At 41.3% G+C, this 15,549-nt stretch overlaps 1 protein-coding gene and 1 long non-coding RNA gene across 3 annotated transcripts in view; one reads left to right on the top strand and one right to left on the bottom strand.

Annotated features, from left to right (window-relative positions):
- Positions 1-1,847: 1,847 nt before the first annotated feature.
- The window catches only part of LOC117951492, a 23,467-nt gene continuing 9,765 nt past the window's right edge, over positions 1,848-15,549 (top strand). Inside the window, exons 1-3 of the long non-coding RNA XR_004658196.1 lie at positions 1,848-1,935; positions 8,487-8,496; positions 10,798-10,799. This is a non-coding gene — a long non-coding RNA (uncharacterized LOC117951492). The remainder of the gene's footprint in view (positions 1,936-8,486; positions 8,497-10,797; positions 10,800-15,549) is intronic.
- Positions 2,088-15,549, bottom strand: part of f8 (coagulation factor VIII, procoagulant component) — a 17,428-nt gene continuing 3,966 nt past the window's right edge. Inside the window, exons 7-27 of one of the 2 annotated variants that reach the window (XM_034883205.1) lie at positions 14,684-14,804; positions 14,274-14,562; positions 14,024-14,189; positions 13,781-13,868; positions 13,417-13,634; positions 13,104-13,248; positions 12,530-12,739; positions 10,736-11,529; positions 10,499-10,641; positions 8,882-9,047; positions 8,405-8,644; positions 7,962-8,190; positions 7,671-7,853; positions 7,054-7,170; positions 6,509-6,580; positions 5,756-5,841; positions 5,444-5,599; positions 4,767-4,911; positions 4,489-4,637; positions 3,167-3,349; positions 2,088-2,392 (exon numbers count right to left, since the gene is read on the bottom strand). In XM_034883205.1, coding sequence (XP_034739096.1) covers positions 2,237-2,392; positions 3,167-3,349; positions 4,489-4,637; positions 4,767-4,911; positions 5,444-5,599; positions 5,756-5,841; positions 6,509-6,580; positions 7,054-7,170; positions 7,671-7,853; positions 7,962-8,190; positions 8,405-8,644; positions 8,882-9,047; positions 10,499-10,641; positions 10,736-11,529; positions 12,530-12,739; positions 13,104-13,248; positions 13,417-13,634; positions 13,781-13,868; positions 14,024-14,189; positions 14,274-14,562; positions 14,684-14,804 — 4,056 coding nt within the window. In that variant the 3' untranslated portion in view covers positions 2,088-2,236. The remainder of the gene's footprint in view (positions 2,393-3,166; positions 3,350-4,488; positions 4,638-4,766; positions 4,912-5,443; positions 5,600-5,755; positions 5,842-6,508; positions 6,581-7,053; positions 7,171-7,670; positions 7,854-7,961; positions 8,191-8,404; positions 8,645-8,881; positions 9,048-10,498; positions 10,642-10,735; positions 11,530-12,529; positions 12,740-13,103; positions 13,249-13,416; positions 13,635-13,780; positions 13,869-14,023; positions 14,190-14,273; positions 14,563-14,683; positions 14,805-15,549) is intronic. The other variant, XM_034883206.1, reaches the window with a different exon arrangement.

The raw sequence follows: 15,549 nt of genomic DNA, 5'->3' as shown, positions 1-15,549 counted from the left end.
AAAGGTAACAAGGAACTAGTAATGTCTGCATTTTGATTTACAAGAACAAACTAAAACTAAAGGCTGCATTCAAGGCAGGAAGAACTGATGCACCTTAAACAGCAAAAACTTGAAGAAAATACAAAATTTGGAGTTGAGTAAATCCTTTGCTTCACTTTGGCCACCTGTGCTAACTCTGCTCTGTATGTTATTGGCCTGTTGTTTCTTCCTTTTAAAGATGGTTTTGTAGACATTTTAGGTCTTTATTTATATAGGACAGCTGAAGACACGAAAGGGGAGAGAGGGCTGGGGGTGAATGACACGCAGCAAAGAGCCGCAGGGCAGAGTCAAACCTGGGGCCGCTGTATGGCGCCTGCACTACCAGGTGAGCTGACCAGGTGCCCACACCTGTTGTTTCTTTCACACACTGCGAACACAATTCCTGAAAGGTAATCAATCGTGGACAGCAGACCATGGCCTTTGCTCACCTTTGTTGAATTTGGTTCAGATCATATGTAATAACCCTTATTCAGTTGGACCTGCATGTATGTGCTGTCTGTTTCTGAGATTACTGTGTTATTGTTTTCAAAGAGATAAAATGTGACAGCCAGACATGAATGTGTTGCTGCCGTGTCTCCATGAACGCATGTCCTGTCCTCCAAATGAAACTCACCCTCAGTCTGGAAACATCCTGCACAGATAATGAGGTGATAATGGGCTACTCATGTTTTCACATTTCACACCGTCGGGCCCAAAATACACAAGCTAAGACCAGGGGCGATTTGAGGATCAGACCTTTAGGGGGGGTTCAGCCCCTAATGACAACGTGACATGGATACGGTGCATTGCAAAAGTGTAACCCCACTGCTAAATCAGTGAATTCATTAGCCAAAAATCTCTGAGCTAGCTACTGAACAACAACTTTACCTTGTGTTTTTTGACACTGTGATGGAACTAAACCTGGACATTTTATAAGTCACAGTAGAAATGACCAATTTGACACAATGTTCAAAGATTCAGGAGTTGTAGTTGCTTAAGTTTCAATTTGGATTCTAATCTGCGCTACTAACTTACCAATTTTTTCTCTGGGGATGACAAACGTTAAACTTCACAACCGTCTCCTGCTCCCCCTCTAATAAATTAGATAGAGACTCAGCCAAAAGTGGAGACCTGTTTCATGCCCTTTTAACCTGTAATTGTTTGTCCTTTGTCATTAACACACAAGTTTGCAAACTTTACCTCGAAGCTATAAATTGATTAAAAAAAAGAAATTTAGACGCTGGTTAAGACACAAGCATGCACTCACAACATTGTTTATATTGTTTTCCTTCCAGTCACCTCATTTTAATCCTCAGCTGTGAACATATTTGTTTTTCCCTGAAGATTGAGAATTTCAACTCGTAACAGAACAATGTTGCAGCAGGACTGTTCATTGTTTCTGCAGGGAACGCCTGGTGGAGGTGGATAAGCCAAAATAACAGTCCAGGAACATTTTGGACGGATTAAAGACAGATAGGGCGAAGAAAGAACTGAGATAATGTGCTGGAACGAAGGGAAGAAAACAAAAGCAAATACAAAAAGTGCTACATCCTCTCCTGAATGAAGAACAGGACAGGAAGCAGAGCATCGAAAGCTTGGAAGTGCTATGTCCTTGTTAAAAGCTATTCAAATGTTCAAACACAAATCTTCGTTAAGAGTCTTAAAAGCACACAATTTTTTTTTGTTTGTTGCTGGAACAGAAGTGTGTTTTTCTACACAAGCTGTTGCCCGAAGAGTGTGTAACAAATGCCAGGGAAACCCTTTGAGAGTTATTGTTTATACAGTATAATCTTTAATAAAGCAGAAAAATACATTATTAAAACATTTCAAACAATATACATCAACCATTGAAACTTTAAACATCCATTTGGAATATTTACATACGCTTACATTCAAATGTGTTGCTCAGCTGTGTTTGTCACACTGTGGCTCTGTTTAAACTCATATCTTAAAATATATTTGTTTTTACCAACACTAGATATCCTTTTTTAACATCAAACTTTGCTAAATAAAGACAGAAATATTTTTTTAACAGAATTTCTTCTGCAGGAAATGACCAAATAGAATGTTGTGAAAAGGTAGAAATGTAAACAAAGTGGTGGCCACAGAGGAAATGCAGTAGCGTCTCTTTCATCACTTGTTAAACTCCACAATAAAACCAGGATACATTACGTTATTAAAATGGTGCTGCGTGGCATTGGGGAGTTGCCTGGTGTTGTCAGAGCACCTGTTGCGTGTCACAGCCCAGAACCTCCAGACGCAGAGCAATGTCATTGAGCCAACCCCTCGGGTGGATGCGCAGGTAGCGGCCAAACAGAGGTGGATCAAAAACAGTGAGTGCTTCTTCGTCTGAATCACTGTTTCCTGTGAAGATCTGAGAAAGGAAGGAAATAAAGAAAATGCAGATGGATAAAAATAATAACCTAACATTGAAGAACGGGTGTCACTAAAACTTGAAAACATAACAAAACAGAATTATTGGACACCCCCTGAGAGCTCTGTCCACCCTATGCGAACAGGAGACCCTGAAGACCTGCCTGGATCCCTCTTGATCCATCACGTCATGCTTTCAATGTTTGAGTGGCTCCCCTCAAGGCGCAGACTTTGCTGTAAAGGCTGTAAGACCCAGGGGAGGAATGTGACCTTTGTCCCCAGGGCTGTCCAGCTCCTAACTTCCCAGCCTCCCCCCCCCCAAATCTCTGGACGGCACTACATTATTCCGTAAACTGATGACTGATCACATTTCCCCCCCTTTTTTCTGTTCCTTTTACATACAACTACTTATGTGTTTATCTGATTTGTATTGACTATGTACTGTATGTGGTGAATTATGCTGCTCTTTGTGTCATTTAATTGCCCCCTGGGAACGAATAAAGTAATTTGAATTGAATGGTTTAATAGAATTCCTTTGGTGGGTTGTCAGCTCAGAGTGACTCAATACAGAGTGACTCATCCGCCTGTGTTTAGGAAACTATAAGATAGTTAAGGCCTTATGCATTAATGATTAGTTGAAGGAATAAGTAAAATGAATGAAGAACATGTTAGTCATTGCACTTTTATAGGACTCTCTATGTCAGACAGGAACCTGACTCACGTTAGCAGCATCACTGAGAATGCCCTGCTTTTATTGGTAAGCTGGGACGCATACCTTTTCTTTTTGGGAGCTCTTCTCTAACACACTGCTCCAGGAGTGTCCATCAGGACTGACGGAGACTGAGAACTCAGTCACCATCATTTGGGTCAACACTGATCGTGCTCCTTGGGTTAGGACACCCGTGATGCGTTTTACTCTCCCCAAGTCAACCTGCAGCCACTCGTGAGGGTTGTTGTTCTGGGGTGGAGAGGGCAGAGGAAACGTTTTTAGATCTCAGAAAGAACATTATTCATGCAGAAGAACAAAGACAAAAAACTAGAACTGTAAACAGGTATAACGGGTACACAGAGTCCGAGTCTGCTCTTAAACTAATCTCACTTAATGATTTCACCTTCAATCACAAAGCGTTGGAGTTTTTCCTAGTTAAGGTACTGTTCTCTACAATAAACTCTAATCATATAAGCAAAAATAAAATGTTCATTTATTCTTTTCTGTTGTTTCCAATTTAGAACTACATGATATTACGTGTAGAAGGATGTGATGATTAAATAATATGACTGGAAATACACAAGTCATGAAGGGAATTTTTTGAAACTGAAAGTAATAGATACTAGCTACTGAATGACATAGAAGTAGACAAAGCAAAAGGAAAAACAACAACAGATGTAGGCTTGTCCATGGGAACACCACACAACAATTCCTCTCCCACATTACTCGATGAGGTATTGGAATCTTATAAACTAGGAAAGTATTTCTGGCAGTGCATCTATTTTCCACTGACATGATGAGGCTGCATACAGGAAGACCAACAACGTAACCGACTGTTAACGTGGTGATTGCTTCCCTTGGAAAAAGGGCTGCAGCTACTGTTGGCCATCGGTTTAGGCCATTTCAGGACTCTATTCCAGATAACACTTGGCCTACAGTTGTTGACCCCTATTCATGACTCACAAGTACTACTGTTTTTTGTGTGACCTTCAATAATAGGATGACACACAGCAAAGGGCCGCATGTCGGATTCTAACCCGGGCAGCTGCTGTGTGTTCTGCCTCATGGGGCTAACACTCCACTGGGTGAACAAGAGGTCGCTCCACATCAGTGGTTTCTATCACATATCGTGAGAAAGCAAACAAAAAATATCGCAATATCACTTTGCCTTGGTGTTTCTCAAGGAAGAAAGCGGAAACGTGTACCAGGGTGTGTGACTACACTGTTACTCAGTTCTTTGTGTGGTTACAAGTGCAACACTTTTCAATCCACTTATATAATTCTTCTCCAACTATTTCTGAACATGACAAACTACTTCTTTCCGTTACGATTTAACCCGTGGGATACAATACAATGCGATAGTAGCGTATTTGTGTATTTTTGTTCACCCTTGGCCTCCAGGCATTTGCGCCGCCTTCCAGGTGAAGCCGGGCGAGGCTGGGGCTCCAGTTACGCAGCAGAGAGGAATAGAATGAGGACGCACTAAAGCTGGAGTCAGGAATCTGCTCCTTCTGAAGCCCGAGAGGGAGAGAGCAGCCTACACACACACACACACGCACACACACACACACACACACGCACGCACACACACAGTATCTGTTGGTGTTTATAAGCTCTGTGACAAATTAACTCGATAAATAATGCTGCTGTTGTTGGTACAACTCACTGTTAATATCACAGCCCAGCAGCTCCAGTCGGAGAGCGGGCTTCAACACAAAGCTCATAGGCTGAATCCTGATGTAGCGGGCCACAAATGGTGGAGTGAAGAGGTTGGTTTTCACCTTGGAGCTGTCCATGTTGCCAAAAAATACCTAAAACAGAGCCACACAAACAGCTCAGACTCCAAGGATCACTGAAACTTGTTTTAGATAGACATGTTTTACTGTATTTATTTGACATGGAAACAGCATATTGTAATTCAAGTGGTCTGGGAGACAACTGGACGTCCTCTTGTTTTAGGGTTCAGAAAATCCAGCCGTCACAGAACAGTTGCAATGTTTTGCAATAGCATGTTTTAATTTTTCTTATACGGGGCGATGTCATGTAACTGGTGTTCTGGAGATGTAACTTCCAACAGGAAACTGATTGTTGAAGCTACTTTTTGAAAAAATTTCAAAACTGTTAATTTCACATTAATACACATACATATTTTGTCAGAGGTCAGATGGTCGATCTGTTGATGTGGGAACTTCATGTCCCATGACTGCTTGTATTCCAGGTTCAGCCTCTGCAGTTCTGAGGATCTCATTTCCCAAAAAATCTATTGTTTATTTTATTGCTGTCAAATGTTTACCCTAACTGTACAAGATATCCAGTATGTGTGTACCACTGTGGAGGACATACTTTGTTCTTCCTGGTTCTGTTTCCTCTGTAATTGATCCAAGTCTCCTGGTCCAGGCTGTAAGAGATGTTGAAGATTGCTATGTAGTTGTCCCTCAGGCTGGACCTGACTCCCTGCGTCTGCACACCGTGCAGCAGGGTGGGCCTCTGTAGATCAATCTAATAACACACACCCACCCACACACACCCACACCCACGCCCACGCCCACACCCACACACACACATTACATTACACTGTGCGCCATTTCTGTATAAATTCTCTATTTCTGTTACAAAGACAATATTCAACTTAGATCTTGCATCGGTATATCTTACCTGTATCCACGACATCTGGTTTTTACCTATCCAGGCATTGATAAAGCCAGACTGATCCAGCCTCGCCAGCCTCGGCTCCCAGTTCCCTGGACACACGTGTGTAAACACAGTTACATTCTTACTTAGTGTGGATCATTTCCAGGCTTTGCGATTTAATAAAGCTCCATGAGGAGCTCTCATTTTCAGCACCGGATATTTGTAGCAAGCACGGTAAGATTTCCCGGGGGGGAGAATGCTTGGAAAATCACCTTTTCTGGTCTACATATCCCTGCCTCTGCTGAATTATTTTAAGTGAACAGTCTAGTGTCATAGAATGATAAAATCCGAGCGGCAGCTGCTGGTTGTATTTAGATGCTACAGAGCTCCGGGACACCGGCTATCAGCGGCAGTTGCTTAGCCAAAAAAGGTGACTGTGAGCCGGATGCAGGCACCGCCGGTTGACCTTCCTTTCAGCAACCATGGAAGTTGAGTTAAGCCAGAAAAGTGAGCGTTTAGGTCCCAAAAGGACTCTTTAGGTTTAGGAATAAGATTGGATGTGGATTAAAACACTCCAGAGGAATGAACGAGGGTTTCCTGGGTTAAATTATTTTGTTTTGGCCACATATAGTGTGAAGGCTGCTCCGCGGCTTGAACATGCTGTGTTTTATGTTGACATGTTGTGCTATTTCATCCAATGGAGATTATTTTCTATTGGGTATTGAAGTCCATAAGTTTTTTGACACGGTCTTTTTAAATGAAAAAAACAACTCTTACCTATGTGATCTGATGCTGTGATCTGGGAATCCTCGATCCTTCCTGATTTCATCCCCAGAGGCAATACACATCCTGCATGTGGAGAAAATTACAGCTCAATAATGCATTCCCCAAATTCATTTCTGTGCGCTCAATATGTCTGGACAGTACAGAACTATACATTGTCTATTTTGAAATTTTTGGAAATGATAATACATGTGAACCTACAGGTTTATTTTAGATCTCCGGCTTAGCAATAAGGGAAGTCCTCCCTTATTAAAACGCCCCATTGATTACACAATAACTGTGGGGAAAGCCACTGACATAATTTATAGTAAAATACAACTGTGAGTAATAAAGGTTTCTAGTGTTTCAATATAAAAGGATACATGTCCACAAGTCCAAGTGTTTACAGCCACGGCAGCTGCTACATGAGGCCGTTCTCTCATTAAACACCACAAAATAAAATGAATTTACAAAAAACTGAAAATGTGTTGTTGGATATATTACATAAAGAATAATATATTCATATTTTTATACAGATGTGTGACACAGCGTGCACGTACGTCGATCATAGACCAGTAGTTTAGCCCTCATGCCGGCCAGCTGGTAGTCTCCTATAGTGCACTCCACCAGCCACGTGCCAACTGTGAGGGGTGTCATCTCCACCGTGCCAAACACTCCTGGGTAACAGAGCAGTGCAATACATGAAGAAGGTTTTCAGAGTGCAAGTAAGCTAATTATTTGAAATAAAGATAAGAAAGAGGAGGAAGCTAGATTATTTTCTATGGAGTCAGGATTCATATTGTTAGCCATAACCTAGCAAAACAATATAAAATGAAGAGGGCGGTTCACGGAAACACATTTCTTGTATTGTTTAAAGCTACAGACGTTCCTGTGGAATAAATTCAGGCAAAATCAGGTTGATGAATAAATGTGGTTTTAGTCTAAAACGTATTTTATAATGGAAAAAAGGTACTGGAAAAATATTGGCTTCCTATAAATGAAATTTAAATCAGGAAAAGGTTTGGGCAAATGCAGGGCCCAAGATCTGTTTATGGATTGCATGTTTTTATGTGTGTATTATATGAGATGATATGGAGAGTTTGCCAGCGTGAGGTGTAATGTCTAAATGTCTAATAAGCATATATACAAAACACAATGTGTTAATGTGTGCGTTTACCAGGGAAGAGGTTGTAGACACCCATACGGTGTTTCTTTTCAGTGTGAACAGTGAAAGGCAAACCATGGAAGTGCACAGTGTGGTACTCTCCGTCACTTCCTACATTCAGCAGGTGCCACCTGACGAGCTGGCGCTGGGCGATCAACAGACCAGGAAGTGTCTCCGCCACATAGCCGTTTATAGCTGAGGACAAACGTAGGCATAATTTATTTATGAGAAATTTAAAGAAAATGTTTGACTGCAGTGAGCTCATTACAACGTGACACCAACAACCAATCCTACATTCTTCACCTGCAAACTTATTGCTGATGTGAAACCAGGGGTCCTCAGTGTTGGCCTGACAGGGTGGAGCACAGTGTCGTCGCAGGTTCTCCTCCAGGTACCAGCTTTTAGTTTCATCAAAGGTGTGGAAGAGAAGGGCGAACTCCTGGACGTCTCGCTGCGTGTTCTGACGAGTCCGGAGAATACCAGACTTACAGATCACCAGTGGACCAATCAGACCAGAATGAATGTCCCTCTCCTAAAACAGAGTAGAGTAGAGAAAATACTTTTTTTCTGATCCTACAACTGTACCACAAGATATTTAGCATCCATTGAAACAAAGATGAAACTTAAGAATCAATTTATATTTTCCTTTGGAGGAAATACATTTTGGATAGGATTGTATACAAATAAATACAGACATACAGTACATGTGGTATATCCATGGAAAAAAGAAAAATAAAGATCCAGACCTTGTCTACAGTGGAGAAGTAAGCTCCAGTCTTGCAGGGAAATTCATTGTCGGTTGGTCCTTGTTTCTTGGTTACTCTCCAGTTATAGGTCCGTGCCTCCCCAGGAGCCACAGGTTCTCCTGGGACCCCAGGTGGAGCAGAGGTGGCATGGTTTTGGCTAATGCCGGCCCCCTGGCTGCGGTCATAGACTCCCTGAAGGTGAAAGGAGTAAGGCCTGGATGCCTTGTTCTTAAAGACCACCTTTAATAAGAGGAACGAGCAAGAGAGAAAGAAAGACAGAGAAAGAAACAGTTTTGAACAGAGAGCTACATCCACAAGTTATGTTTCAATAATGTTTGTTGTGTTCACATTTGTTTTCATGTTTCATGAAACATATGCAGTAAAATTGAAGATTGTTTAAGTGGGAGTAACTAGTGAGACTAGGTTAAAGAATTACTGGTTTATTCTTTTATTTTTCTCAGCTACAGTGTCACTCACGGTAAGGAGATCATTAATCTCAGCTCTGATGAAAGGTCCCATGATTCCTAGGTGTTCCTGGAGCTCCCCTCTGCCTAGAGGAAGTAAGAACTCTTCATTGCTGTATTCTCGAAACACCACCTTTTTGTACTCTGGGAGGAACTTCCTCATCCCTCGACGCATCTCTCTAAAGAGAGGAATTGAATCAAAACGGCTGCTTTAGATATCGATTTGCTTGGATTTTAAAATTATTTTCATCTATCCATCTTCGTCTGCTTATCCAGGGTCAGGTTGCGGTTGCTGCAATTCAGCAGGGGACACCGAACTTCCTTTTCCCGAACCACATTAACAAGCTCCGACTGGGGGACCCCGAGGCGTTCCCAGGCCAGGTTGAAGATCCCTCCACCTAGTCCTGGGTCTTCCTCGAGACCTCCTCCCAGCTGGACGTGCCTGAATCACCTCCCTAGGGAGGCGCCCAGGGGGAATCCTTACCAGATGCCCGAACCACCTCCACTGGCTCCTTTTGATGCAAAGAAGCAGAAGGTTCCTCACGGATGACAATGCTTCTCCCCTTATTTCTAAGGGAGTACCAGCTACTGGCCATTTTGGCTGCTTGTACCCTGGACAAGCAGGCGAAAGGGCAAAATGTATTCTTCTGTTGTAAATTAATTGTGAACCATTTGGTTTTCTTTGACTGTGTTCTATGTTCTGTAATGTTGACTTTGCCCAAAACTTTGGGAGATTGAGACATTGCCTTTAAAGAAACAAAACATCCATAGCATTACCAGGTTCAAAACTAGACTAAGCAGAAATAAAACTTTTGGATTGATGATGATATGTACAGTTTGGCCTAGGGCAGGTTCCAAAGGTAATGCAACGTTGTTTCCTAAATCAAAAGGTTCCTCATGGACACTGACATGCTACAATGCCAACATAAGCATAGTTACAGTAACATGCTTAAAGCAGGTATGCACATGCATGTGAACATTTTGATGTTTGGCCTTTCATCAGGCTAACATGCCAGCATTAGCATGTTAACATGCCTTAAGTTACAAATTAGACATCATAACATTTAGCATTTTAGTGCAACAAGGAGAGAAAAAAAGAATGAAAAGATAAGAAATAGTTTTGGGAAATACACTTATTTGCATTTTTGCTAAGTTAGATGAGACGATTGATACAACTGTCATGTCCGTGCGTTAAATGTGGAGCTGGGAGACAGTTAGGTTAAAAAGCTTAAAACCGCAAATTGTCTTTTTTCCATTTCTGTTTGTGTGCAGATTAAACTAAGTAATTAGTGACCCTTTAGAGGTGCTGTTGGTAGGAAGCTTTATGGACTTTGGATGCAGTTGATGTTCCTATCTTACTATCTTTACATTGTTTTATTTTTTATTTTTATTATTTTTTTATTTTATTTGTATATACTTTCTCTTGCATGTTCGAAATAAAGATATCAATCAATCAATCTGCTTCCAGTCTTTGAGCTGAGCTAATCATCTGTCGCTCAATGCATATTGCAGACATGTAAATGGCATTCTTTGAATCTCTCTAAGCAAGAGGATGAGGCAGTGAATAAGCCGATTTCTTCAAAAACAATGCCTGTCCTGCATGGAAACCTGGATGAAATATTATTCCTACCTGGGTTTGATGAGCTGATGTGGTTTTCTGATGCCGTAGTTCCAGGTGATCTCTTCTGCAGCAATGTAGTAATGACGATATCGGGGCTCTCCGGAGCGCAGGTCCATGTAATCTGTGGCAGTCATATCTGATGTCCCGTTTACCTACAATAAAATGTAGCATGCATTGTGGGGAGGTCTAGGGGAAGTGTTTCAATTTGTGACAATCAATATGCAACACACACACACAAAATAATACCTCCTGGCTGTAGTCATCATACTCAAGGGACAGATCAATCCCTGGTGCGTTGTTGTTATCAGCAGTGTAGTTGTATTTCAGCAAATCCACTGTAAGTCGCTCGGGTTCAGACTGAATATGGTTTTGATCCATGTTTTCTGAATAGCTTGGGTCAACAGTTGAGACCTTCTTGTTCAGCTGTGGATTGCTGCTCAGTAAAATCTCATTGCTCTTTTCAAGCTCTCCCTTTGTCCCATTATTCACACTTGACATTTCACTCCTCTCCTCATCTTCGGAACCAGTGTCAGTTCTATTTTCCAAAGCTTCTTTTGTAACCTCTATCCCAGTTCCTCCATCTTCTGAGGCTCCAGAACTGATATCTACATCTGTCCAGTTGCCCTCTGCCTGTCTTCTCTGCCGACCACCCCCCTCTCCTCCAGGCTCATTCCTATTTTGAGAAATGGTCGACTCCCCATCTCTCTCTGTATCCTCCAAGATATCCTGTGGGATTCCTTCCTCTGCTTCCAGCTGACATTCTGCCCCAGTATCACCATTTGTGACATTTTGACTGGAACTGTTTACTAGTTGAGTGTTGTTATTAGCAACATTTTTTTTACACACTTGAACCAAATGTGTGCGATTTTCAGGTCTTCTGCCCCTCGGCTGTAGATCTATCTGATCGATATAGTCAGAGATATCGTCTTCCACCCCATCACGATCAACTTGGTTTCCATCGTCGCTTTGACGAACGGTGTAACGGATGCTCATCCCTCGACTCTTGAGGCTGCCATCGTAGGCACTGATCTCCCACTCACCTGAAAGAAGAATTTATATGACTTAAAAGCAACACACACTGGCGGCACATGACGCGTCAAAACACATCCATCTATTGTTTACTATGTAAGCCCACACATCCTCTGTTATTAAGCAATAGTGCAGTATCCTGATGCGTTAATGGGTGTCAGTGGCCCAATCCCAAAGTGAGCCCTGAGGACTAAAGACTCAAAGACTTAATTGATCTCAGGTGCTAAGTAAATGAGTGTGTGAGGCCACATGGGCTCAGATAGGTATAAATGGGATTAGGACAGCACTTCACGAGACCTTGTTACCTTGACGATGTTTAATAATATAGATGTTGCTGACACTTGCCAGTTTGGGTATTTTCATTTTACGTTTGTTGCTTTTCACACGGCCAAGGCACAAGAGACGGCTGAATGATTTCAATTTTTTTCAAATTCTTGTTTAACAAGATGGACAACAGGTCTGTTGCGTTAGAAATTCTTCCAATTATGAGTTTGAAATCCACTTGGGGGGGGGGGGGTACCACAACATCACATTTTGGGTAACACTTTAAATAAGGTACACACAAACAAGGGTAGTTACTGTTTTTGAAAGAGTAATGAATAAAAAATGAGTAACTACTCGTCTAAAAATGGGTAACTAATCATTCAATACCTTATTGTAAAGTGTTACCACATTTTTTTTATTCTACACATAGTGACTTTAATTAGTGACAGTTATAATTTTCTTGACAATCCTTTGTGTAAACTGTTGTTAACTTCTTATTAAACATATTTCACTGGATCTGTACTGCATTTTTCATGACTTCAAATTATTTGAACTACTCTTAGAAACTTCTTTGTACAATTAACACTATAGTTAGCCTAGCTGACCTACCAAAGTGTAACTAGCCAAAACGTCCAGCAAAAAGTTCCGTACATTAGAGAGCCTCTGACTGTTAGCATAATTAATCTTGAAGTAACAAATTAAGGGGGAAATTTGGTTTAACTTCACTTTCACAGACTTTGGTCTTACCCATCAGATCAGTTTCCATGTCAATGGTCATGCCAGTCATGGGGAAGAGGGTGAGGACGGACTGGTAAAGGCCTTGGTATTGAAATAGGTTTCCAGTAAAGTAAACAGAGAGGAAGTTACTCTGGGTGCCCACATTGGCCACGTGCCAGAAGGTGACGTCAGTTTCAGACACCACAAATTGGCGACCGCCGAACATGGCGCCGTTTATACCTGAAAGTAAAGGCAAATTAACAGTTATAAAATTGATGATATGTTGTTGTATGTATATGGTTTTTATTTCACATCCTACACTATCAATATGTCACTGTGTTGATCATTCTACTAACAATGGTTTCAAAGAAGTAAACATACTTTTGCAAAGAAAGTTCCCGCACACTGTCTAACTGACATTGGCATTGGCCATTTTACCAGAAGATGGTCTAGTACCATAACTAAGTACTAAGTACTAACTTTGCCTCCTATTAAACTTAATATTTTTGCAAGTTAGACAGTGTGTGGGAGTTTTCTTTGCAATGTTTGACCTTTTTTTGTACTGAAAGAAGTCAATGTACAAATATCTCTAAAGTGAACCTACTGTAAATGACATTGGAGTTGTAGAATTCGGGGTCGGTGGTGTTAGCGGGGTTTTGGCTGGACTTCTGCATGTTTTCGTTGATGTACCAACTTTTGTTCTCATCGAACACAGCAAAAATCAGGCTCCACTCTTTATCTGGGCCCAACTGCATGTAACAGTAGATGCGGTAAAAGAGAGTGCATGTAAGAGACAACATGGCAGCATGCATCTTTAGCATTTTTCCAATGTCAACAGTGTGTCAACAGTGTGTTAACAGTGTTTCTACAAGTGCTATGTTGATTCATATTTATTATTATAGAAACGTTCATCTCACCAGACGTCCGCTGACATCCATGGCATTGTACTTGCAGATGAGCAGGGTGCCCACCAGCCCGGAGGCCAAGTCCCTCTCTGGGGCCACAGTGCTCTGATACAGCTGGGTCAGACACGCGGGGTCTCCCTCCAAGGGCCCATCATCTGTTGTTAACTTCCAAATGTAGCCAAAAGTCCCGTTTGGGGGAACTGCCACGAAGCGCAAGTCCTTCTCTGCAGCTGTTTAAGATGAGATAAAACTTTGATGTTAGGAATTTAGGGAATTGCAGCAACCCCATAATACCTTAATTTCTTGTTGCCAAAATGACAAGCCTTAAGTATAAGCTGGCACTGCTGATAAGGATATTAACTACTTATTCGATTACCATTTGCGGAGCTTTGCAGTGGAAAGATCTTGGTAAGGCCATTGGGGTAGATGTTAAAAGGGTGACTGGCGAAGTTTCTGAGAGTGATCTGGAGACACAAATCAAACAAATTGTGGACCAGTAGAAAGTTATACAATACTTTATACTGCTTCTATTTTACTATGATTAATAATGTCTTTTTTGTAGCTTAAATTCAGTCAGGTACAAAAGGCCAATTGGTATATTTTTTTTGTCCTGACTCACTTGGATTTGATCGTTGATTTTTCCTTTCAGAAGTGGACCCAGCAGTGTCTTGGCCAGATTCTTCCTCTGAGTGAAAGATCCATCTGTGTATTCCACATACACCGCCTTTTTGTACTTGTAGCCCAGGTGATGGGGAGCTGCAGGCAAATATCCAGACTGCAACTCACTGATGAGTCAAAGAGAAAAGAAAAAACATTTGAATTCAAATCAACGTTTTTTCTTCTATCTTCCCCTCCTCCATCTCCCCTACCTATTTGTGGGTTTGAGATGAGAGTCATAGTCCCAGGTGACCTCTTCAATGGCGATGTAATGCTGCCAGGTTATCGGTGGCTGTCCCCCGCTGGCTCTTGCTTGCACTTGTGGTTTTCTAGGCTGCAAGCTTATGGTGTTGAACGAATCTTCGTCTTCGTCACTGTAGTCTTCATTTCCGTCTTCACCGTCGTCCCCGTAATCTTTGTGTTTGACGTTACGCAGGTCAGGTCCAGGCAGACTGACAGGGTCAGGGCATTTCTCCACAGAGAAAAAAGCTTTCATACCATCTGGGTAGAGTGGTATTGTACAACAAGTTAGTCATCATTTACATAGAGGGGGTGAAGTTAATTTAAGGCCGGAAAGCAGATTGTCTTAAGTCTAGGAGACTTCTCGGCGGCCCTTTCTTACCGTGGCGGTGAGCATGTATCTGACAGCTTATAAGGAAGCGGCCAATAGTAGCAGGTCTCATTTCTGCAGTGATGAATGTCATAGGGGTCACCTCCATGGTGACTTTACGATGGGTCAACACCTAAACAACAATCCAATGTATCAGATTTTTAAAAGCTAGAAAATGCTAAATTGAGTTGACACAGGGAAAGTCTAGAATATTCTACATTGAAAGGTGTATTTTGGAACTCTGTACAGAGCAAGGTTAGCTGTTTCCCCCTACTTCTTGTCTATATCTACATACTAATCCATTTCTGACTCCATACATATATCACATAACATGTCACGCTATTCCTTTAAATCTCCAAACCCTGCAATTTTTTTTAGAGTAGATAGGAAATACCGTTTAATGCTCTTAGACTGTATGCACCTTTCTCACCCAATGTACTGAAATCCTTCTGCAATTCGGTACTAATATCTGAAATTAGGTCTCGATACCCAATTTTACCTTTTTCGGTACTTTCCTCTGTAGTAAATAATTCCAAACCTATTTATCCTATTTAGTTGGAATATTAGGTCCTTTATTTAGAATAATTACACTCAATAAATTAAACAAAAACTAAAATAAAACCCATCTCTCTCTCCTCCCAAACCCGTCCCTACAACCTATTAAATTGAATAAATATTAATGTCTTACTTACTGTAACTTTTATTTGTGTATTTGTATATTATTCTTTTTTAGACAGTTTTTTTTCGTCATGACCATTTTTAATTGCTCTTTAATGTTTTATGTAAAGCACTTTGAATTGCCTTGTTGCTGAAAGGTGCTATAGAAATCAAGATGCCTTGCTTTACAACCTCAGCCTGTCAGTCAGTCACTTGGGCAT

Source organism: Etheostoma cragini, chromosome 10, assembly GCF_013103735.1.
Source record: "Etheostoma cragini isolate CJK2018 chromosome 10, CSU_Ecrag_1.0, whole genome shotgun sequence".
Taxonomy (NCBI): Eukaryota; Metazoa; Chordata; class Actinopteri; order Perciformes; family Percidae; genus Etheostoma; species Etheostoma cragini.
Note: the sequence above shows the minus strand (reverse complement) of the source record. Positions and strands in the feature narration are given on the sequence as shown.